This window comes from Stenella coeruleoalba (genome assembly GCF_951394435.1).
Source record: "Stenella coeruleoalba genome assembly, chromosome: 16".
Taxonomy (NCBI): domain Eukaryota; kingdom Metazoa; phylum Chordata; class Mammalia; order Artiodactyla; family Delphinidae; genus Stenella; species Stenella coeruleoalba.
In genome coordinates this window covers 5,557,128-5,582,522 of record NC_137162.1, presented here as the reverse complement: position 1 = coordinate 5,582,522, position 25,395 = coordinate 5,557,128, and the positions used below count along the sequence as shown (strand labels likewise).

General features: G+C 50.2%; 1 protein-coding gene across 2 annotated transcripts in view; it reads left to right on the top strand.

Moving 5' to 3' along the window:
• The first annotated feature begins 21,016 nt into the window (after positions 1-21,016).
• DOCK1 (dedicator of cytokinesis 1) overlaps positions 21,017-25,395 on the top strand; it is a 527,155-nt gene continuing 522,776 nt past the window's right edge. For both annotated transcript variants that reach the window (XM_079899863.1, XM_079899862.1), the window contains exon 1: positions 21,017-21,214. In XM_079899863.1, the coding sequence (XP_079755989.1) occupies positions 21,169-21,214 (46 nt within the window). In that variant the 5' untranslated portion in view covers positions 21,017-21,168. The remainder of the gene's footprint in view (positions 21,215-25,395) is intronic.

The window sequence follows — 25,395 nt, the reverse complement described above, 5'->3', positions numbered from 1 at the left end:
CAGCAAATGACAGTGACAAAGTTTCTCGCATCTGCTACCTCTAGCTGGAGTGCAATTATAGAAAGAGGGGACCATGATTAAAAGCCATCCGAAAGCAAAGATATAGGTGGATTCTGAGAACAACGGTTGAAACCAAGAGGGGTTTTGCCCCTTCCAATAGCAAGTGACTACCACAGGCCCGTGGGAAGAAGGACAAAGGGACTGGGGCAGCTCAGGGCCTGCCAGGGATTTCTTCTAGAACAGGGCACACACAGAGGAGAAACTTCAGGGGATGGAATAATTTTGATCAGGACGGAGACAACAGAGATGAAGGTAAGATCCAGGTCACAGTGGTTAAGGGGAATGGATCCCAGAAACCTTGCTCGGAAAGCAAGTTGCCGGATCTTTTAACAAGACACAAAAGCAACAGAGGAGGAGTTAGAAGAACTCTGGGGAGTTAGACAAACCTTCTTGAACACTGCCTTAATTGGAAAGTTAAGGAGAACTAATTCCACTTAAAAATGAGCAATGGACAAGGAATGAAGTTAAATTCCATACAAAGTGACTATAAGAAAAAGAACAGAAGAGGCAGAATAAACATCCCAATAGATGATCAAAGCATGCCAGAGAGATGAGACAACAGACAGATCAAAAGTAACCTATTATTTCAAGATAAGCTAAAATATATGAGTAAACAACATTTAGGACAATTCAGGAATGAGATAACAGAACTTACAAAAGAAGTCAAAAAAAAGTTTATATAGAAATTGAAGACTTGGGACTTCCCTGGTGGTCCAGTGACTAAGACTCCATGCTTCCGATTCAAGGGTGGGGGTTCGATCCCTGGTCGGGGAACTAAGATCCCACATGCCACGTGGCACAGCCAAAAAAACAAAAAGACAAAAAAAATTGAAGACTAATTTAGAAGGAACACAGTGATGAATAGACAGAAATAATGCCTGAAGAGTAATAGCAGAATTTTTAAAAAGCATTTTAAATCAAAAAGAAATTTAGGGCTTCCCTGGTGGCGCAGTGGTTGAGAGTCCGCCTGCCGATGCAGGGGACACGGGTTCGTGCCCCGGTCTGGGAAGATCCCACATGCCGCGGGGCGGCTGGGCCTGTGAGCCATGGCCGCTGGGCCTGCGCGTCCGGAGCCTGTGCTCCACAATGGGAGAGGCCACAACAGTGAGAGGCCCGCATGCTGCAACAAAAAAAAAAAAAAGAAATTTAAAAAAAGATTTGAGAAAAAGTAGCCAATGTTGAAGTAGGCAAAGAAGATTAAACATGCAGATAATAGGAGTCCCTTAAGAATGTGATCAAGGCGAAGGAAGAAAACAAATATTAAAAACATAATTCAAGAAAGATTCCCTGAAATAAAAAAAGGATATGAAACTATATATTGGAAAAGCATAGTACACACCTGAGACTACTGACCCAGAAAACCAACACCGAGACATGGTCTAGTAAAATTACTAAGTTTAAAAAATAAAAAAAGCCCAAAAAACTTTGGGCATCTAGAAAAAAAGAACATGGGAATTGTAAGGGAAAGATAATTAGACCATCTTTAGACTTTTTAACTGCAATACTTCCTGCCAGAAGAAAGTGGAACACCTATTTAAGAAACTCAAGGAAAGGGATGGTGAGCCAAGGATTTTTTTTTTTTTTTTGGTACGCGGGCCTCTCACTGCTGTGGCCCCTCCCACCGCGGAGCACAGGCTCCGGACGCGCAGGCTCAGCGGCCACGGCTCACGGGCCCAGCCGCTCCGTTAAGCCAAGGATTTTATATCCAGCAAAACTGACTTTTCAACATAAACACAAATTACTATGAACTTTCAAGAAAGCAAGGAATACTGGTCCAGTCAGCTATTCCTGAGGAATTTAATAGAGAATGACTTTCAGATCCCCAAATGATCAGACACTCATGGGCGTAAGGACCTATGGGGAACACTAAATATACCATTATTTGTAGAACTAAAAGTAAGTGAGGGTTGAAATGTAGAGGTCATAGTAAGTCATGAGGATGTGCCCTGACAATGTAGGTAGAGACAACTGGTTTTTTTTTTAATGGGGGATTAGAGATTGTGGAGAACATAGGCTCAAAAAATATTTAAATATATTCGTGGTAGTATTGGCACTATTATTCTGTGGCTGCTGTGTGCTTGACAGGGGATAAAAGAATGCAAAATCGGGGGCCGTATTAATTCTATCATCCCCTGTGTCCTTAAAAGCTAGGAGTTATGGGCTTCCCTGGTGGCGCAGTGCTTGAGAATCTGCCTGCCAATGCAGGGGACACAGGTTTGAGCCCTGGTCCAGGAAGATCTCGCACGCCACAGAGCATCTAAGCCCACGTGCCGCAACTACTGAGCCTGTGCTCTAGAGCCTGCAAGCCACAACTACTGAAGCCCACACGCCTGGAGCCCGTGCTCCGCAACAAGAGAAGCCACCGCAGTGAGAAGCTCATGCACCACAACGAAGAGTAACCCCCGCTCGCTGCAAATAGAGAAAGCCCGCGTGCAGCAATGGAACCAATGCAGCCAAAAATAAATAAACAAATTTATTAAATAAAAACAAACAAACAAAAAACTAGGAGCTACAGATATAGTAGGAGAAAACTGTAGAGTTTATGTCACAGCTCTAGAATCTTAAGGTTGAACTGGAAGATCAATATGAACTCAGGAAAAATTTTTTCATATACATATGATTTTTATATATATATATTTTCATATGTGTATATAACGTTGCTGAAAAGGCTGAGAAACAATAATTAATCCAGTAACAATGAGCATTCCTAGAGCATTCTTTCTCACTGAAAGAAACCAGCACTTTTTGGAGAAATGACTGATGATATAGTCCTGGGGCAGAAAACATATAAATGGCCTGAAATATCTTTTAATACCATATAGCACAAAAGCTATCAACAACTCCTAGGGTCATGTCAAAAGAACCCAGGAGCCAATGTGAAATGCCACCTTCAGACCAAAGGTGGGACCATACCTTCAATAACGATAATAACTGCAATGGATTGAAACCCACCCAATATGTTTAAATCCATAACTTCATAAAGTTAAGACCAAAAAAAAGGGACTGCATTTGGAAGATTACAGAAAAAGAGTTCATCATCCTGAAAACTGGTAACTAAAGAAGAATTAAACATTGTCTGACAAGCCCCCTGTGGAACCAAGTAGTAGATAAGAAGGAGTGTCTCTTTAAAAATGTATTTCAATTAGCAAATGAAAAGAGAAATGGTGGAATTAGAATACCACCACTTAGCAATCTCTAATAACTTAACAGATAAAGGCATTGAGCACCAAAGCCCGCTAACATTACAAAGGGAGAGACAACTAGTTATTAAGTGCATCCTATAGTCTGGCCAAAGGGACCTGACCTGAATCTGATCCAGTTTCTGGATCCCGCTGTAAATTTTCAGGAAATACAGGGACAGAGGAACATGTTAAACTGTACCATAGGGACTTCCCTGGTGGCACAGCGGTGAAGACTCCAATCTCCCAATGCAGGGGTCCAGGGTTCGATCCCTGGTCAGGGAACTAGATCCCACATGCATGCCGCAACTAAGACCCGGCAAAACCAAATAAATAAATAAATATTTTTTAAAAAAACAAAAACCTGTACCATAAATGTGCAATCCGCAAAGCCCAGACTGTGAGAAATTTTACAGATCAATGGTCCTCCGACAGATACTGTGTGGAAACAAAAGGGCGTAAAGAGAAACCTAGAGGTTAAAAGAGACTTGAAAGATAAACCAAAAATTTTTTTAACGTAAGACTATAGTTTTCATATAATAAGAAATATATATTCAGGCTCTACCCACACCCTTACTCCACCAATTCCTGGCACAGAGCTTCTCAGAGCCTAGAAATCTCTTAAGTGCTCTGAGTGTCTTTGGCATGCTAAAGAAATGATTCTTTTTTAAAAATTTTTATTGAAATGTAGTTGATTTACAATGTTGTGTTATTTTCAGGTGTACAGCAAAGTGATTCAGTTATACATACGTATATATATATATATATATATATATATATATATTCTTTTTTAGATTCTTTTCCATTGTAGGTTATTACAACATATTGAGTATAGGTCCCTGTGCTATACAGTAGATCCTTGTTGGTTATCTATTTTATATATAGCAGTGTGTTTATTTTAATCCCAAACTCCTAATTTATGCCTCTCCTGCCTTTCCCCTTTGGTAACCATAAGTTTGTTTTCTATGTCTGTGAGTCTATTTCTATTTTGTAAATAAGTTCGTTTGTATCATATTTGTTTTAGATTCCACATACAACTGACATCATATGATCTTTGTCTGACTTACTTTACTTAGTATGACAATCTCTAGGACCATCCATGTTGCTGCCAATGGCATTATTTCATTCTTTTTTATCGCTGAGTAATACTCCATTGTGTATATATACCACATCTTCTTTATCCAGTCATTCGTCAGTGGACACTTAGGTTGCTTCCATGTCTTGGCTACTGTAAATAGTGCTGCTATGAACATTGGTGTGCATGTATCTTTTCAAATCATGATTTTCTCTGGATATATGCCCAGGAGTGGGATTGCTGGATCATATAGTAACTCTACTTTTTGTTTTTTAAGGAACCTCCATGCTGTTCTCCACAGTGCTAATGAGATGACTCTTAGCTCAGGGGTCTCTAGGTAGGGTGTAGGTTGTCAGGATCTGAGCTGGTCCCTCTGGCATGGAGGGCTGGGCAATTTGGGCTGGTTCCAGGCCAGAGGAACCTGCCCTGTGATTAGAGGGTTGCACCTTTCAGCACCACCCCAAAACCTTGGTGATTACTAGTGGCCAAAGATTTAATTAATTGTGCCTACATAATGGACCGTCCATAAAAACCCCAAATGAAGGGGTTTGGAGAGAGTCCCGGTTGGTGAACACATCCACGTGCCGGGAGGGTAGTGCACCCCAAACTCCATGGAGACAGAAGTTTGGGGTAGTACACCCCAAACTCCATGGAGACAGAAGCTCCTGTGCTTGGGATGCCTCTGGACCTCAGCTTCTGTATCTCATCATCTGGCTGTTCATTTGTAACCTTTATAATAAACAGGTAATAGAAAGTAAAGTATGTCCCTGAGTTCTGTGAGTCAATATAGCAAATTATTAAACGTGAGAAGGGGGTTGTAAGAACCCCTGAATTGTAGCCAAGTCGTACAGAAGTGTGGGTAACCTGGGCACCCACTACTGGCAATTGGCATCTGAAGTTAGGAGGCTGAGGTTGGGGGACTGAGCCCCTAACCTGTGAGGTCTGGCGTTAACTACTGTGGTTAGTGTCAGAATTGAATGAAACTTTAGGACGCCCAGGTGGTGTGGGAGAATTGGAGAATTGCTTGCTGTGGAAAATCCATACAGTTGCTTCCAGAAGTGTTATGAGTGGCCAAAAACAATCAGCTTCAAAAAGCACAAGAAATGAAAAGTCAGGATAACGTTGCATCTGGGGCAAAAGAAGGGGTTGTGATTGGGACAGGCATCGGAAGGAGCTATCAGGGTGGCTGGCAAAGTTCTATTTCTCAACCTGACAGTGTTTGCCTTGAAAGAATTCACTGGGAATTCCCTAGCGGTCCAGTGGTTAGGGTTCCACACTTCTACTGCAGGGGGCATGGGTTCAATCCCTGGTCGGGGAACTAAGGTCCCACATGCCACAGGGCACAGCCACCCCACCCCCCAAAAAAGGGGCAAAAGAATGAATTTGCTAAGCCATATATTTGATTTGGGAAGTTTTCTGAATTTCTGATTTATTTTGTAATATAAAGTTTTTTTTAAGTGAAAACAAAGGTCTGTGTCCCATGAAGACAATTTTCCTTTTGAAAGCTAGAACCTCATTTGTCTCCTGTTCTTTTCTGTACATTATCAAATAACTACGTCTATAAGCAAAGATGCGTTTAAAACCTCTCGAGGAATCAGAATGCATAAAAAAGTTGTCATCTTGCTTTGTTTCATGAGGCTCCGTATGGCTTTTCTGCTCGGCAGAAAAATGGAGAAATTCACCCACACAATTCCTGCTTTCAGGACAGGATTAAGTCATGTTTCTTCAACAGAACAAAAATGTACTTCTCTATTATCTGCTTGAGACGAACAGAGAGACAATCTGAGATTTAGTGATTTCCTTAGAAAAGTAGAGCCCAGTGCGGTCACTTAAGGTCACCCACGCTTGTTTGGATGTGAGCTAGCCAAGGGCTCCCCGCCTCAGACTAATGAATGGGTCCAAGTGTAATAGATGGGAGCAGACCACATGGCAGACTTGCTCTGGCTCTGCCGCACCTTCATCCCGTGCCCCATAACTGCATCCTTGCATTGGCACCTCGCTTCTGAGCTCTTAAAACCAGTGATTTAGCAAACCCAGCCACCGGGGCCCTACAGAGAGGTTGGGGATATTCTAGGATCCTGCATGCCTCGTGGTACGGCCAAAACAACAGTGGAACTATACCATTATGATACCATTATGATGAACCTCAAAAAAAGGCTGGGCTTCCAGGTCCTAGGAGCTCCCTGACAGTGGGAGGAACCCAGGCTTCCTGCAGTCTCAGAGCTCCCGGCCTGCAGCACAAGCCTGGCATGGCAGAGGTCTTGTGAATGATAACACATAATAATAAGTACATATACTATATTGTGTATATATTAGAAGTGTTCACTAATATACCCATATAAATAAATATAATATAAATACCTAATGCCGAGTAATTCCAAGGCATGGCTTTTCCTCCGCCATTTACCCCTGCACCTCCTCCCCTCTCCCCGCCATCTCAGACTCCGAGGTCTCCTTTCTGATCCCAGCATCCAGCAGGTGCATTCCTGCCTCAGGACCATTGCACTTGCTGTTCCCTCAATTCGGAACACTCTGCCCCCAGGTTTTTGCAAGCCTCCTCCTTCTCTTCATTCAGGTCAGCTCAGATGTGATCCTCTCCCATTATCTACCTGATTTACTTGTTTGCCTGTTTATTTCCTGACCCTTGCTGGACTATAAGCCCCATCAGAGAAGGAATCCTTGTCATTTCCGTATCCTGAACCTCTAGGACACCCCCAGACTCCATGCGCGTCTGGAGGACTGGAAGTCGAGGGCTGGCCCCTGGCCTTCACTGTCACCAAGAGCATCCCTGCCCACCAGGTGTTGAGTTCAACACAACTCACCTGGGCCTGGGCTGTGTGCTGAAGCAGGCAGCCTAGGCGCTGGGAGTCCCTAGGTCCCCTTCTCAATCTGGGGGACCCCCCCCTTCTCTCCATGACTCTACAAACGTCCTCCTTTCTCCCTCCTATCCAGGACACCAGCTTCTTTCTTTTTTAAAAAAATAAATTTATTTGTTTTTGGCTGCGTTGGGTCTTCGCTGCTGCACGCGGGCTTTTCTCTAGTTGCGGCGAGCGGGGGCTACTCTTCGTTGTGGTGCGCGGGCTGCTCATTGCGGTGGCTCCTCTTGTTGCGGAGCTTGGGCTCTAGAGACACGGGCTTCAGTAGTTTTGGCGCACGGGCTCAGTAGTTGTGGCTCACGGGCTTGAGGGCAGGCTCAGTAGTTGTGGTGCGTGGGCTTAGTTGCTCCGCGGCATGTGGCATCTTCCCGGACCAGGGCTCGAACCCGTGTCCCTTGCATTGGCAGGTGGATGCTTAACCACTGCGCCACCAGGGAAGTCCCAGCCTCTTTCTTTAACAAACCTTTTTAGGGCAGTTTCTCTAGAATTAGGCCCAAGATGGGAAGTCTTGATCCGTGATGCTCTGCTAAGGCAGTGCTCTCAGGAAAAGGAAAGAGAGGGAGCAGAACAGGGAGGCAGTCAGCCGCCGAAGACTAGCTTCAGCCTGGCCCTGAGGCAGGAGGTGAGGGGCAGGGCAGGAGGGCAGGGCAGGAGCTGTCCCACTTGGAGGTATGAAGTCCTGTTTTGTGCCTCTGGCCAATCAGTCACTGGCCTCAGGCAGGGTGACTGTGGGGTTCCTGAGCTCTCATCCAGCGATGCTCCCAAGGGGACAGGCCACCCTCACCAGGACTCTGCAGGTCAAGTTACCTGGGCGGCACTCATGACTTCAGGCAGCCTCAGCTTCCTGCCTGCGAGAGCCCTGCCTGCAGGAGGGAGAGACCACAGCCTGCAGGGCCTCTGCCCCAAAAGGAGAGGAAGAGGAACCCAAACCCACATCTCAAACGTCCTGCCATCCAAGCAAGCGCTCAGTAATGTTAGCTCTCAGCTACAGGTGTGCCGGGGGCAGCGGGGAATAAAGGACGCCTGGCCACCCTCCTGCCCTCCCGAGGAGCACTGCAGCCCCCGAGGTGGCCAGCCACGCAGACTCCGAAGGCTTGTCCACTGGCGGCAGGGAAAGCGGGATGGCGGGGATCCCCTTTCCCTGCAGCTCCCCTGACCCGAGTCCTCTCCGTCACTCATTTCCTTTACAAGCAGCGGGAGAGCCTCAAGCTATAGATTTTATAGCCTTAGGAAATCCCATTCAAGTGACGCTGTTCTCGCAGAATTCCTCTACTACTATTTTTACTGGCAGAAAGAAAAGAAGAAAATCAAGGATGCCTAGAATACAGCAAGAAGACCTGTTTCTTTCTTTCTTTCTTTTTGTAAGCTTTATTTATCTGTTTATACAGCAGGTTCTTATTAGTTATCCATTTTATACATATTAGTGTATACATGTCAATCCCAATCTCCCAATTCATCACACCCCCCCCCCCCCCCGCCACTTTCCCCCCTTGGTGTCCATACATTTGGAGAACCTGTTTCTTAAAACTGTTTTAGTTCACTGATTTAAAAAAAAAACTGTGGGAGTTCCCCAGCGGTCCAGTGGTTAGGACTCAGCGCTTTCACTGCTGTGGCCTGGGTTCAATCCCTAGTTGGGGAACTAAGGTCCTGCAAGCCACGCAGTGTGGCCAAAAAAAAAAAAAAAAAAAAAAATTGAACTTCAGAGAACAAAGATCTCCTTGAAATCTGCATTCATCTAAAATAGTGATTCAATGCATATTGCAATTATGACACACTCAAAATGTTTGCAGTTTTATTTGTTTTCTAACGTGATAAAAACCATGCAGGTCAACCCTGGAAGTCATTCATGTGTCTACCTGGGGTTGGTTGGGGGTGGGGTCTTTTGTGTCTCAGAGTTAAAGTGGAGCGTGGTAGATGCAGAAAGAATTCTTCCCAAATGCCTCCCGAGCATGCCTTTACCTGGTCTCTCACCAGCAGTTGGGTCAGAGGGGAAGAGAGGGGCCAGGAGGCCCAGACACCCTATTTCTTCAGGGTTTTACCTTCCTTTATCCAGAGTTCTGAAATCGTACTGAAGGGCTCAACCCAGACAACCCAGCAGCTGGCAGCCCCACAGCCTCTGCTTCTCCAGCTACAGGGTCCTGTCCCCTCCAACCCAGCAGAATGGGTTTCTAACTCATGTCTTATCACCTATGCTGCTCCCTGCAGAAAACTTTCCATGCTGGTAAGACAGAATCCCCATGTCTGATGGTTTATGTCCCCCCAGAATTCATATGTTAAATCCTAACCCCGAATGTGATGGGATTAGGGGGTGCAACCTTGAAGAGGTGATTAGGTCATGAGGGTGGAGGCCTCATAAATGGGATTAGTGCCCTTATAAAAGGGACCCTGCAGAGCTCCTGAGTCCCTTCTGCCCTGTGAGGACACAGCAAGATGGTGCTGTGAACCACGAAGTGGGGCCTCACCCGACAGGTCTGCTGGGGCCTGGATCTTGGGCTTCCAGCCTCCAGAACTGTGAGAAACAGATGTCTGTTGCTTGTGAGCCCCCTAGTCTATCATATTCTGTTATAGCCACCTGGAGAGACCGAGACAGTTTCCCCTCTAGGGATGCACACACACACACACCCGGCCCCAAGCGGCTCTGCGCTGTGCCCTTGCTGGTGGAGCCCTTCTTCCTCACCCACTCTTGCCCTCATTTACTCCCCTCCACCTCCCCGCAGCCCCATGTCTGCTGCAGGGCCCCTTCTGCAGAACCACCCTCTCCTGGAAACCCTGTCCAGCACCCCCCCCCCCCGCCCCTCAGCCCCACCTCCCCTCGGGGGTGAGGGGCCCTGCAGAGAGCAGAGTGCCCCCGGGGGTGGGACAGGAGAGGGTCTGAAGTAGGCAGGTGAATGAACACTTCCTTCTTCAGGCAGTCAGGCCTTTATTTTTAGTTCCTTTCTATTTACGGCAAGTAATACTGGTTCTCCTTTTTAAAATCAACTTACTTTTTATGATTTTTAAGAAAAATATTAAGCAAATCGTAGCACAAGTGGTGCTGGGCAAGCAAAAGTCCTCAGGGTGGAAAGAGAGGGATGGGTTTTTAGAGGCCGTGGCCCTCGCTGTTTCCGTCCTCACCTGCACTTACAACCTTCTCAGCTGTTCCTTAGCTTGTGGCCCTCCAGACTGGGAGCTCCTGGGGGGTAGTCATCACTGTGTCTCCAGGACCCCCATGGTGCCCTCGTCCAGTGGTGTGCTGTGCACACTTCCTGCCCTGAGCTGAGCCCCACATGCTTGAGTTCCTCCGCTGGGCCTGGGTGTGTGTCTGGCTCAGGCCAGAAGCCACTTCCTCATTGTCTGTGGTCCTGGTCCTTGGGTGACAGCCAAGCAGGCACAGGGTGTGTGTGCCTGCTTGCATCTGGCTGGGGCCCTGCCTCGGGGCCCAGGAGTGGAGAGGGCTTGTTGGTGAACGTGTTGGCGAGGCCAGGCTTGTCCTCTTCTGGGGAAAAGGCCTGGGAGTGGGCCTTCCACGACGCTGAGCAGGTTCTTTTGTGCAGGTTCAAGAAAAGGTTAATTGGGGTGAGCTCTGTCCCCACTGTCACTCATCTGCACCCTTGCACAGGTGGATCAGCTGGCCCGCAGGCCAAGGATGTGAGCTTGTATCACTGATAGCCCATGCCGTGTGGGGTCCCTGCAGCACCCAGAAGGGAGCCCGAGTCACCCCAGGTACTCACTCATTCACTCAACAAACATCTGCTGAGCTCCTACTCTACTGACAGCAGTAGCTGACATGTATTACACACTCGCTGTGCTCCAGGCAGCGCATGAAATGCTCCCACGTGGTTGTCTGCAAATGATAGGCTGTAATTAAATGAGATAATACATGAGCTCAATAAAGCCTGCCTCTTTGTATTATTACTGCTTTCATCTCGCTATTATTAGCCCCAAGCGCCAGGCTCCGCAAATAAGATGCATAAAGCCTCCCTCCCAGCCTGTGGAGCGGTCACAGATAATTACAGGACCGGAGAAGTCAGTCCAGTTAGATGCCCTCTGAGGGGGAAGGGCTTCTGTGAGTGCTACAGAGGGAGGGACTAACTGTCTGCAGGGTGAAAACACCTCACCTGGCTGACCCAGGCTGGGATAGCATTAGCCTTGGCCAGAGGGAGAGAGGAGGGGCAGGTACTGTACCGGTCTAGGAAGGCTTTGGCTTAGGTGCCCTCTAGGGCCTGAGCAAGTGGTGTATGTCCGGGGCCTGGCAGGAAGTTGTACGGATGGAGGCTGGTGGGGAGGGGCGCAGGCCCCTGGGGCACCTGGCTAGTAGGGCTTAAGCACCACAGTTTAAGTTGGCGGGCTGGGTGTGTGCCTGTGGAGCTCGAGGTGAACTGGCTGGGAGGAGTAGTCTTGGTGTGGAGGCCCCTTCCGGCAGGGCTGCCCTGGGCTCAGGCCACACCTAGGGAGGAGCCACCTGGCTGCCCTGCTGGGCCTGGATCTCCATCCAGTCATGGTCTTGGGACACTAGTGGTTAAGGTGGCCGTTGTGTGGTCTGGATGATGAGAATTATTCAGCTTTGACACGTGCCTTTGGACTGCCAAGTCCCAGAGACAGGGAGATCCAAGGAGCATTGGTCGCTGAAGACGAGAAGTCTGGAGGCCTGGGCTTCAGCCCCAGCAACCCTGTCAGCCTCCTCACGTGCAAAGTGGGCATAAGAATAGCCCCCACCACATCCACCCCATGGATTTGCCGTCAAGACCAAATTCACGTAGGTGGTTCAGAGTCTGGGGTCGGACGTTACAGCGATTGGGTTCAATCTGGATTCTACTGCTTTTCAGCTGTGAACTCTGAGCAAGTTACAGAGAACCTTCAGGAGCCTCAGTTTCGTCATCTGTAAGATGGGGCTAACCATAGCTCCTAATCCCAGGTTATTGTGAGGATGACACGCTCCTAGTGCATTAGTGGGTGTGTTCTCAGTAAATTAGCTGGTATTGTGCACCTGTTTCATTTGTGAATGTCAAAACTCTAAACAAAGGACTTCCCAAATTCATCCCCCGTTTCCCCTTAACTCACTTTCTAGAACCAGTTTCTCTTTTCTCAGTCCATCTTCCCTTCTGCCACCAGGGTGAGCTTCCTAAAGCACAGATTGGCCTTGTGCTGTCGCTCTGGCTTGGTGGTCACAGCCCTTCTCCTCTGGCCGCAAACCCACCACACCCACCACTACTCTTCATCCCACGCCCGCACTCCATCTCAGGCACTGAGTGCTTTCCGGACCTCGGCCATTCCTCACGCTGCTCCTTCTTCCTGGAATGATACCTCGTGTCTCACCTTCTCCCCATTATGGTCACCACATTGTCTGCTTTCCCTGATTCCTCCAGGTGGTACGAACTTCTCTTTCCTCCAAACACCCCTAAGCCTCCAGAGGCAGGGGTGTGGGTTTGCATGTGTATCTGGGCCCCGTGACTGACAGACCCGGGGCCTGCCCACCGTTGGCCTTTAGTAAGTTCGCGCTCACCTGGACTCCTCTGTGGTGGCTGAGAAGGAGCCTCTGGCCAAGGGTCAGGCTGCGAGACTCAGGAGAGGTAACGCTGCCTCTGCTGTCTGAACCATCAGAAGGCAACGGCCAGGCCCTGGAGCCGTGCCAGCCTCCCGCGCTGCGGCCCACATCCTGTCCCTGGCTTTCGTGGCCTGGGTGAGGATGTATGACAGCAGGAAACCTGGGCAGCTCCTGTGCAGGAGACTGCAAGAAGCCAGGGAGGAGAAATGTATTTCTTATAGATCTGGAGGTTGCAATCTGAGATCAAGGTGTCAGCAGGTTTGTTTCTCCTTGAAGCCTCTCTCCGTGGTCACTTTCAGGTAGTGTCCTCACATGGCCTTTCTTCTCTGTGGGTGCACTCCTGATGTCTCTTTGTGTGTCCACATTTCTTCCTTTTATATGGACACCAGTCAGATTGGATCAGGACCCACCCTAATGGCCTCGTTTTAACTTAATCATCTCTTTAAAGGCCCTATTTCCAAATACAGTCACATTCTGAGGTACTGGGATTAGGACTTCAACATACGACAAAATTCAGTGCATAACCATGGGTCCCCAAAGGACAGCCAGAATGGCACTGTCCAAAGATGGAGGAGTAGGGGGGACAGATACTCACCATAATTCCTCACTCCCTCTTCACTCAGGCCCCATGCTGAAAGCAGTGAGCACTTTGAGAACCAGAGACAGAAAGGGTCTCATCTAGATAAGTTTAAAAGGAAGAGGCTGGGAGAATCCCAGAATTTCCCAGATAGAATAAGATACCCCACGGACTTCCCTGGCAGTCCAGTGGTTAAGACCCTGTGCTTCCACTGCAGGGGGCATGGGTTCAATCCCTGGTCGGGGAACTAAGATCCTGCATGCCATGTGGTGCAGCCCCCCCAAAAAAGAATAAGGTACCTTGTTCTTATCCTTAGAAGTATCTACCACCAACCCCACCATGACAATAACAGCTCCCATTTAGGAGCACTGACTCTGACTCTATGGTTGCCATCTCTTTCACACCATTTTTATGTTTTCCTCTACATTTTGTGGGACTTGGAGCATGTTGGTAACTCTGTTTTAAGGTCTTTGTCTGCTAATTACATCATCCCTGTCACTTCTGTGTTTGTTTCTCCTGACGTATTTTTTCCCTGGTTACGGGTCATGTCTTCCTGCATCTTTGCACGTCTGGTCATTTTTGGTTGGACGCCAGACATTGTGCGCTTGGTATTGTTGGGCGCTGGATTTTACTGTATTCTTTTAAACAACACTGGATTCTGCTCTGGCTGTTATGTTCCTTGGGCTCAGTTTCATTCTTTTGATCTTGCTTCTAGGTTTTATTATTTACTAGAGCAGCCTTTAGTTTAGGGCTAATGTCGTCCCACTACGAAGGTGTGATCCTTTGGAGGACTCGACTCCACTCTATATCATGAGGTCTTTCCACCCTGGCTGGAGGGAATACTAACTCCTGTGTGAGCTCTGGAAATTATTCAGGGCCTGCTACTTCCTGGTGTTCTTTCCACAGCCAGCTTCCTAGCATTTCAATCCACCCATGCAGAGTACTCAGAAGTTCAATGCAGCGCTTCTGCAGATCTCTGGAATTCTCTCTCGGTGTGGACAGTTCCCTCCTCTTGGGTCCTCTGACCTGTGACTCCTAGCAGCCTAGGGTCTCCTGAACTCAGGTCTGTCTTCTGTGAGTGAGACCCCTGGCTTGCTTTAGCTCCCCTTCCTGTCCTGTGGCCCAGAAACTGGCTCCAGGAAGCCACCTGGGAAGCCATAGAACTCACCTCATTCATTTCCCTTCTTCAGGGATCACAGCCCTGTGTCACCTGGAGTCTGATACCTGAAAACCACTGTTTCATCTGGAGGCCCTACGAGTGAAAGCTCTGCTACCATCATCTCATTAAGTCTTCAAGACACTCTAGAAGTCAGATTATTTTAAAAACAAGGCGGGGCTTCCCTGGTGGCACAGTGGTTAAGAATCTGCCTGCCAATGCAGGGAGGCAGCCTCTTCCTTTTAAACTTATCTAGATGAGACCCTTCCTGTCTCTGGTTCTGAAAGTGCTCACTGCTTTCAGCATGGGGCCTGAGTGAAGAGGGAGTGAGGAATTATGGTGAGTATCTGTCCCCCCTACTCCTCCATCTTTGGACAGTGCCATTCTGGCTGTCCTTTGGGGACCCGCTGTTATGCACTGAATTTTGTCATATGTTGAAGTCCTAATGCAGGCGACACGGGTTCAAGCCCTGGTCCGGGAAGATCCCACATGCTGCGGAGCAACTAAACCCTAGCCACAACTACTGTGCCGGCGCTCTAGTTCCTGTGAGCCACAGCTACTGAGCCTACACGCCACAACTACTGAAGCCTGCACGCCTAGAGCCCGCGCTGCGCAACAAGAGAAGTCACCGCAATGAGAAGCCTGTGCACCGCAACGAAGAGTAGCCCCTGCTCGCCACAACCAGGGAAAGCCTGCACACAGCAACGAAGACCCAATGCAGCCAAAAATAAATACATAAAATAAATAAATTTATTTTTAAAAACGAAATAAATAATAAAAACGAGGAAACTTAGAGCACCCAGGTAATTCTCCCTGAGTCAGACGGCTGCCAAGGTGTTGGTCACGAGTCCGCCTGACTCTGAGAATGCTGCCATGCACTGTCTGGACCCTGAGGGCATCCAGCTTCCAGGGGCAAGGCCTTGACCGTCTCAGGCCTTGCCACCTGGATCCAGCCTCCTTCTACTTCAGGACACTCCCCCTCCTGCAGGTGTCCTGGCCCCCAGCCCCAGAGCTCATTTCTGTGTGTACTCAGTGTGGGAAGGACTGTTTGGTCTGCATTTATATTCACAGTCACATCTGCCCACAAGGCACATTGGGTCAGCAGGCAGCATCCTCTACTGAACAACCTATTTGCTCTATGGAGCTGGTTGAAGTTTAACACCAAGGGTCTGCCTTCATGATCTTCACGGAGAAGGCAGAGCGGTGCACCTGGGAAATGAAGTACAGCCCGAGTGACTGGAGTGAGGCCAGCCCGGGCTACTGTTTCACAAGCGGCTTTCCAAGTCTCAAGCACTTCCCTTCCCTCACTTTATTTATTAAAAAATTTCAGGGACTTCCCTGGTGGTCCAGTGGTTAAGACGCCACACTTCCACTGCAGGGTGCATGGGTTCGATCCCTGGTTGGGGAACTAAGATCCCACATGCTGTGTGGCATGGCCCCCCCTCAAAAAAAATTCAAACATATAAAAAAAGTAGAGGGATGAAACACTCATAAACCTTTCACCTAGACTGAAGAATTTTGTTTCACCTTTCTTTGTTTTTGCTGCAGTATTTTAAAGTAAATGACAAACTTCTAAACACTGCAGCATGTATCTCTAAAATATAAGGACTTTTTTGATATAACCACAATAATTCTATTATTACACTTAGCAAAATAAATAATTTTAAAATATTATCTACTCTTGGTTCATAGTTAAAATCCTCTCTTGTCCTTAACAACTTTTAGAGTTGGTTTGTTAAAGCAGTACCCAGTCAAGGACTGAATTTCTTATATTTCTTTCTTTTTTAAAATTTATTTATTGTTTGTTTATTTATTTTTGGCTGCATTGGGTCTTCGTTGCTGTGTACGGGCTTTCTCTAGTTGTGGCGAGCAGGGGCTACACTTCGTTGCAGTGTGAGGGCTTCTCACTGCAGTAGCTTCTCTCATTGTGGAGCACGGGCTCCACCAGGGAAGTCCTCTTATATTTATTGTCTTTTAAAATCTAGGACAGTTCTTTCCCATCCACCCATTTTTCCCCAATAATACTGACTTGTTGATGACACCAGACCAGTGTCCTACAGAAGAGACTACCTTCTATCTTCATCTGACTGTACAGATATTCCTCAACTTACAGTGGGGTTAGGTCCCAATACATCCATTGTAAGTTGAAAATATCGTAAGTTGAAGATGTATTTAACACACCTAACTTAACAAAACTCATCGCTTAGCCGAGCCTACCTTAAACGTGCCTAGAATACTTAAGTTATCCTACAGTGGGGCAAAATCATCTAACACAAAGCCTGTTTTATAAGACAGTATTATGTTTCACGTCATTGATTGGATACTGTACTGAAAGTGAAAAGCAGAATGCTTGGTTGTCTGGATACAGAATGATTGTACGTGTCTTGGTCATTTCTCCTCCTGATTGCAGGGCTGACTGGGAGCTGTGGCTCCCAGCTGCTGTCCTGTATCAAGAGATAGAATTGGACTGTGTGTCAGTAGCCCAGGAAAATATCAAAATTCAGAATTCGAGGTAAGTTTTATACTGAACGCACATCACTTTTGTACCATCCTAAAGTTGAAAAATCTTAAGTCGAACCATCCTAAGTTGAGGACTGTCGGGGGTTCTTGTGATGTCATTTAACCTTTAGCTCAATCTCCTCTATTTTCTGTAAACTGGAATTTAGGTCTAAAGTCTCGAATATACTTTTTTTTTTGATTATACTTTTTAGTTCTGCGTGACATTATGTACTGTGACCATATGCCTGGTCATGTACTATGATGCTAACATCTGCTACTGGATCAAAGGGGCAGCAACTAGATGCCTCACTGCAGACCCCGTACTTCCCCTTTCAGGTGGCAAACAGTCAGTGGTTAAGCCGCTTGATGAAGCATGTAAAATCCCTGCACCTCGTCCTACTCTCATCTGCTCACCACCCTTCCTCGCCAGATAAACGTGTCCCCCTCCCCCATTCACTGTGCCTCTGGTACCTCCACCAGGCAAGATTTTGCTGAATTATCTCTTGAGTTTGCATTGTGAATACGGAAAATTTTTTCAAATTAAAAAAATTAATTTAAATATTCTTTCTTTCTTTTTTTTTTTTTGCAGTACGCGGGCCTCTCACTGCTGTGGCCTCTCCTGTTGCAGAGCACAGGCTCTGGACGCGCAGGCTCAGCGGCCATGGCTCACGGGCCCAGCCGCTCCGCGGCATGTGGGGTCCTCCCGGACTGGGGCACGAACCCGCGTCCCCTGCATCGGCAGGCGGACTCTCAACCACTGCGCTACCAGGGAAGCCCTAAATTTTCTTTTTTAAAAAATATTTATTATTTATTTGGCTGTACCAGGTGCGCGGTCTTCTCACTGCGGTGGCTTCTCTTGCTGTGGAGCACGGGCTCTAGGCGGGCGGGCTTCAGTAGTTGAGGCTCGCGAGCTCTAGAGCGCAGGCTCAGTAGTTGTGGCGCACGGGCTTAGTTGCTCCGCGGCATGTGGGATCTTCCCGGACCAGGGATTGAACCCATGTCCCCTGTATTGGCAGGCAGATTCCCAACCATTGCACCACTAGGGAAGTCTCTGCACGGGATCTTTAGTTGAAGCATGTGAACTCTTAGTTGAGGCATGTGGGATCTAGTTCCCTGACCAGGGATGGAACCTGGGCCCCCTGCATTGGGAGAGCAGAGTCTTAGTCACTGGACCACCTGGGAAGTCCCAATTTTAATTTTCAAAAATTAAAACTGTAATATCAGTTATGCTTTTTCATGGCTCCATCGCCAAGATTCTGTCTTGTCGTGGGAGGGGGTCACTAGTCTGAACTCCCACTGATGCCTAGGACTAGGGTACTCAGAGCCACAGTGCTCTTGGGCGGGTCACACCTGCAAGCACGGCAGAGATCCAAGTCCTGCGTGATGCCTGGGAGGTATGGCTGAGCTCCGTGGCCCCGCCACGTCAACTCAGGAGTTAAAAATGCCAACTCACCATAACCACCCATGGCTCGTGGAATTGGAGATGGTGCCAGTCTGGAGCTCAAGCAACCACAGGGCAAGGAGCCAGGGCCCAGACTCGATTTAGAGCTGCAAGATGAGACCACTGTCAGAGTCAGCCAGGGAACGCCGACAAACCTCTCAGTGCTTCAGGGACAGTGGCCAAACATCGCAATAATGGGACCAAAACTTCATTGTCTCCAACACATGGTCTGTGGTCCATCTGGAGTTTTAAAATTCTGATTTAGAGATTTATTTTTATGAGTGTCTTACAAAAGTATAAAAATCCCACTCCATATTTATTTATCTATTCAGTGGGTCCCCTTTATCAGGGTGAAAGTGGAAACTGCTCTAGAAAATGTTAACCATGATGTTATTAAGCAAAAAAGCTGGGGGCAGCATCAGATGAGGAAACCAAGCACAGCTAGAGAATGTCTTACCTGTTCAGCAATATCTTCACCTTTGATCCTCAGAAGAGCTGCCTGAGGTTGGTATCGTTACCCCTAGTTTATAGGTAGGGCTCTCAGAACTCTAAGGCTTACAAGCAGAAAAGGCTAGAGATGGAAGAACGGGTCACACAGCTGGCAACGGCAAGGCCAGGACTCTCAAGCCCCTGGTCTTTCGCTACAATACGCCATCTTCCCCAACATGTAGCCACACAAGCAAAAGTAAAATTGGGCACAAGAGAGATCAGTATCACCAAAATGTTTTCCAGGTTTTCCTTGCAGAATTCCAAGTTCCTAACAAGACCTAGAAGGCCCTTCTACTGCAGGCCCATTTCTTGGCCCTTTTCCCCTGGCTCCCTGTGCTTCAGCCACAGTGTCCTAGAAGTTCCTTGAAGGATTTGTGCTCCTTCCCACCCCAGGGCCTTTGCACATGCTGTTCCCTCTGCTAGTCTCTGCTTTTCCTTAAAGTCTTGGCTTTCTCTGTTTTCTCAGGGAAGCCCGTCCTGATTTGGAGTCGGTCAGGCCGACATGTCATTTGTCTCAGAGTGCCCTACTTCTCCTGTACAACACTTTCACTGTGCTTCTCCTTCAAGGCTCCGAGTCACCAGGCCACATGTTCAGGGCCTGAGCTCCTGAGGTTTCTAATTTCTACAGGAGGTTTTAAGTGTGTACATGAGGTTGTGTGTGATTGGAGCTCAGTCTCCTTCCTTCTGTGGGACTTAAGTTCCTTATCAGTAAAACAGGGCCTGCAACTTTCTATAAATCAGTGGTTGATGTCCGTGAACTCTCAAGTCATATATTATCCTCTGTACGTAGGAGGTTGTCTCTCAGCCACCCAAACTGACAAGCTCTTAGGGCATTCTCAAGTGTTTATTTAATTTATATTCTGGGTGGAATGTTGAGATTTCCCTGTCTCAAAGTGGTCCCAAGGACAGGCGATGGGCATTCTCTACAGCAGAATGGTGGCCTTCCTGGCCTTTCCTAGGCCCTACCAGCCCCTTCCCCAGCTCTGCCATCCAGCGCTGTCCCTACCCCATGGGGCTTTCCAATCTTTTCTACCTTCCTTCGTCCAATCCTTGAAGGCTTTCAGGCCTACTGCCTTGTCACTGGCTCTTGGGGTCATGAGGAGGCGACCAGCCAGTTAATATTCCATGACACCAAATTTACTCAATTTTATGGGCTGTCTTCATTCTGAAGCTGTCTCATTCCTCCTTTCCTTGGTTTTGACCTATTCTTTTCTGAAATTATGGTAAAAATAACTGTGTGTGTGTGTGCTGTTATAAGTTTTTCCTTGGAGAAATCTGAAACCCCATCTTCTACTGCTGTGGAAAACACAACAGTCTGAGAACTCGTGCAGGGTGAAGAGCACGTTCCTAAGAGGCCAGTGTGTCTGCTCCTGGCCTGGGGGTTCCTCTCCAGGCCAGCATCTCTTCCCCTCTTTCCCCACTTCACAGACCTTGAGTCCTACTCAGCTAGCAGAAGTTTCTGGGGGCCCAAGGAGGCTGAGGTCTCTGGGCCCCAGCGAGGCCTTGCCTACCTTTCCTTCTTGGCCTCTCGGGGTAAATGCACTCATTCCACACTCCAGCAAGAGGTCACCTCCCCGGTAAGTGCTCCCTGCCCAGGACTGCACCATCTCCTCCCACCAGCCTTGGGTGTCCCTGCTCAAGCACTAGGAACCGACCCACCTCTTGTTATTCTGCTCATCACCTCCCCACCCCTGGCTTGGCTAGTGTGGTGCTCCTAGCGCACCCGGGCACTGGGTAGGTGCTCAGTTAATGGTTGTCAAATGAATGAATGAACCACGTGCTCTGGGAAGGCTCCTCCCAGGGAACCTGCGGGTTTGCTCAGCTCCAGGCCTCTCCCCCCAAGGCGGAAACTGAGTTGGGGACATCACATCACCGCGCGCCAGTCTAACCAGGGGCTGTTGCAAGCCACAAGCCTCACAAATTGCCAAGAATCCCCCTGCCCACCTGCCGGCCAGGGCGCACCCCTCTGAGAGGGGTGTATGAGATCCAGCCCCCGGGAGGGCTCCGTGGACAAGGGGGAGACGACGACCCTGCGGGGCTGCTCCTCGGGGGGTGGGGTCGTGGGCCATGGCCCCCCGCCCGCCGCCGTCCCGCCTCCCGCCGGCGCTCCCGGCCTTTCCCATCCGGCTCGCGACGCTCCGCCCGCCCCGCCCCACATGACACCGCCTCCGCCGCAAACTTTTTCCACCCCATCCTGTCGCGGCTCGAAAGGAATGGAAAATGGCGGCCTAGGCGCGGAGTTTCCTGGCGGAGCGGCGGCGGCGGCCTGGGCGCCGGGACGCGGGCGGCGGCATGACGCGCTGGGTGCCCACCAAGCGGGAGGAGAAATACGGCGTGGGTGAGCACCTCCCGCGCGCCGCGCTCCGGGCCGGCGGGGCGGGGCGGGGGCGCCCGGGAGCCTGTTGCCGGCGGCCCGGGCGGCGCGGGCGGGACGCGGAGGGGCCGCGGAGGCCGGGAACCCGCGTCCCCGCCCTGCCCGCCTGAGGGTCCGTCTGCGGGCACTGCCCACTCGGACCCCGGGCGCACGCTGTTCCCGCGCCCGCTCCGGAGCCCGCGCGAGCCGGGCCGGGGACACGCGGGGGTGGGGGGAGGCTTGTGTCACTTCCCGAGGGTGTCCCCTCCGACATCCAGCTCTCGGGCGGGCACCCCGGCGGCGGAGCCTTCCAGCCCCCGGGGCTGCCCCAGACGCCTCGACCCCAGCTGGGCCGGGCCGGGCCGGGAGGCCCCGGCGGCATTGTTCGGCCGCGCCTTTCTGCTTTTCGGATGAAGTTGTGCTCAGTGTCTGCGGCTCCGGGCGGACAGTTTCAAGTTGCAGCGACCAGAGCGAAGAACTGTGCTCTCCCCCGGTGGGAGGTGGCGTGTGCGACCGGGGCTGGGCGATCGCGCCGCCTGCCGCTCGGTGGTCCTGCCCTGGACGGCGCGGGACCCTGGGAGACCAGCGGCCGAGCGCTCCGGGGTCCCCGGGGCCGGGAGCGGGTTGCGAAGAGCGGGACCTGTTTTGGCTCCGCTGTTCTTTGTCGCTTCCTGGGGGGAGTAGGGAGGGTTGGCTGCAAGTTTACGTTTCGGACCAAGTACACATTCCAGAGTCGGAGGCTCTCCTTAATGGCAAAGCAAGCAGCCCCCAGACCCCGTGCGCCCTGCCGCCCTCCTGGCGGGGGTTGGTAGCCTGGCCTGCGGAGGCCTGTGGGTGCTTGCCTTCTCTTAACTTGCGCACCGGAGGCTCTGTCTGGGCCCGCGGCTGGTCTCCCCCTCCGCACGGCTTCCCAGTTGGCTTCAGTCCCTCTTTCCTCCTGCTCCGCGATCCAGAGGCGTCCTTGACCACCTCTTAAGCCGGGCTCCACTCTGCCTGACTTGGAAGGCCTTTTGTAGCCTTGGCCTCCCCTCCGAAGCCAGGTGGTGCCCTCCTGGGGTTCCAGACCCTGCGGCCCGTCCCGCCCTCCCCTCCCGACCCTGAGCCTTTGCGGGAGCAGCCCACTCCCACTGCTGGTGTGGTTCGGCCCTCCCACTTTGGGGAAGCCTGGGCGGTTCTGGTCCCAGGGCTCTCTCTTTTCTTTCTGTGATGCTTCTGCTAGATGCCAGGGACGTAGAGTGGAGCTGGCCTGGACATTGGGACGGTTCTAGGTCCCCTCTGGGCCCGCAGGGGCTTGTTGCACAGGTGGCGGTACTTCAAAACCACCGTGGCTGAATTCCCTTCCCTCCCCTGTTTTAGAGATGAGGCCTCCGGGGCTCAGGCACATCTACAAAGGCCAGCAGCAGAGCTGGGCTTCCGAGTGCAGCGTCCTGTGCCCATTCAGGTGGTTTCAGCCCCGATAGAAAGGTCCTCATCGATCCACATTGGATGAGGGAGGTTTGGGTGTGGAGATTCCTGCTGGATCAACTTCGGGTGTGGGGTAGCATTGGAGGGGGGGCTCTGGGCTGCAGTGAGCCTGCTGGGATGCTGTGTGTGAGGGGAGGGCTGAGGGCAGGCCCTCAGGGAACGCAGTGCTTAGAGGTGGAAGAGAAGCAGGAGCCCTGGGGAGAGGAGGGGGCCAGGCGGGGGCAGCAGAGCCCAGCGCTCCTGCTCAGGACTTGCCCTCTCAGTCCTGTGTGGTGGGGACTGCTGTCCCTCCCACTTCTCAGAGGCAAAGGACAGACTAGCGCCACTAGTAAGTGCTCCATCCTGAAACTGAACCCTGGTGGTGGCTCTAGAGTTCATGGTCACCCCTCTGTGCTCACCAGGAGATGGGTGAGGGACCTCTCTTTAAGGTCGCTTTGATACCCTTGGCTCCCAGGGTGACCTGGATGGTGTCAGAACCCTGGAGGTGTCCATACCTGTGGAGTGACTTGTGTCTCATGAGCAAAGGGAACATTCACAAGTAGAGACCCACAAGCAGGGTCTCCCCACTGGGGAGGCAGCTGTGGGCACGAACGTGGTTGTGTCCTTCCCACGGTAAGTCACATGCCTTCCAGAAGCTTTGCTAGCACTCACGGCAGTGCCTTCTAACATCACACCTTTGGCTAATACTTTGGTTTTAGGAAAACTCCAAGTTGAAAAGTTTCCAGAGAAGAAGAGTATCCTGGAGGTTTTGGAACCAGTTCTGGGAAGGATGTGAGTGGAGGTCAGGCAGGGGAGATGGGAGGGGGTCGTCCTGCCTAGTTTCACCAGGTGGAGAGGAGGAGACAGTACAACTCTTTCAGCTGCAGGAGGAACTTTAAATAACTGGACCCCCTGTCGGGGAGGGCGGGCAGGCTTAGAGCTCCTAGAGTTCCCGATTTGGGGCCGGGGAAGCTGAGGATGCTTGAGTCAGGCTGCCCTCCTGTCTGGGGAGGATCCCGCTGGTTCTCAGGGAGTGGACTGGCTAGGAAGATGTAAGTGTTGGATGTAGGGATTCATTTCCACGAGTTTAATTCCTCTTTCTGCCGAAGGGAAAATTACTGGAAATCCCCTTTACCAACCACAGCGTTTTTTGGGGGGAGCCTCACAACAGGACTGTGTTTCCCTAGATGGGCCCTGGTGGGTCTGTGGGCGGCCAGGCTTCCACCCGGCCAGTGACTTGGCCCCTGAATGAATCACGAGGGGAGAGAAAATGGTAAAACTCCATCTCATTTGGAAACATGAATCACAGCTCATTGTTTGCAAGTACTTAGAATCTGTTAGAAGCATTGTTTGTAAATGAGACACTTCAGTTATTTATTTACTTTGTGGAATCGGGAAAGGAGTAAACAGCTGATCTGTTGCTTGCTCAGCAAAGGCAGGAAACGCTGGTGGCCCCCCCTCAGCATTCATGGGGACCAGCCTGTTAATTTCTCCCCTTGGGCTTGAGTTTGGTGGGTCAGTTTTTACAGACCTGGCTTATTGACACGGACATGAACTTTGACCTAGCTGTCACACTGAGGGGTTGGACCAGATGAACTTTCCCATCATCCCCCAACTAGGCAGAGTCAAAACGTCCCAACACCAGTAAAATTGTGTTCATGGGGATCCTGTTCTTCAGGTGAGGTGAAAAGATGCAGCGGTCACATCTGAGGCTGGCGTGCTCACGTCTCAGTGACGGCATGGAAGGCAGAATAACGGCCCCCCGAGTGTCCAGGATGCGTGAATGTGGTGTGTGACACGGCAAAAGGGACTTGACAGATGAGATCATGGCCGTGAACCCTGAGGTGCAGAGCTGGTCCCGGGTTAGCCACGTGGGCCCCCAAAGCAGAGGACTTTCTCTGTCTGCTCGCACATGAGAGATTCGGCAGAAGTGGAGTCAGAGCGATTCTGAGCCTGGGAGGGTTCCATGCCCGGATGCTGGCCCGAAGATGTCGAGGTCCGCTTGCTACCAGGCAGAGGCCTCAGGGAGCTGAGGTTGGCCCCAGCTGACAGCCAGCAGGGAAATGGGGACCTCAATCCTGCAATTATAGCTGGATTCTGCCAGCACCCCTGAATAAGCCTGGAAACATTCATCCTAGAGCCTCCCGTGGAGCGCAGCCGGCCAGCACCTTGACTTTGAGACCCAGAGCCACTGGGTGTCTGACCTGGAGCACGTGAGGTCATGAATGCAGGTGGTTTTCCACTGCCAAGGGTGTGATGATTTGTTACGGCAGCAATAGATCAGGAATGGAGGTGGTGTGGAGAGCAGCTGGGCAAGACTACGGTTCTCTTTCCACCCTTTAGCTTTGCTAGAGGCAGATTGAACGAACACCAGTGACTTCAGCGTGCCCTTCACCCTCCACTCCAGGCAAACCTCAAAAAGGGGATGTGGGCACTGGCACCGAGACATCTTTAACTTCTGGCTCTTAATTGTTATGTGGCCCTTGAGCAAGTTATTCCTGCTTTCTTAGCCTCAGTTTCCTCATCTGGAAAGTGGACCCAAGCCTGCCTACTGCAAAGACCGGTGGGGATTCACTGAGATAATGTCCTCAGAGCGCAAAGCCCTGAGATCAGCGTTTGCGATAAGCCAGGTACGCCATGGAGCGGTGCTTTTAGTAATTTTTTATTTAATAAAGCGCAGGTTAGAAATGTAGTGACAAGTGATTTCCTGTTTGGATTTGACA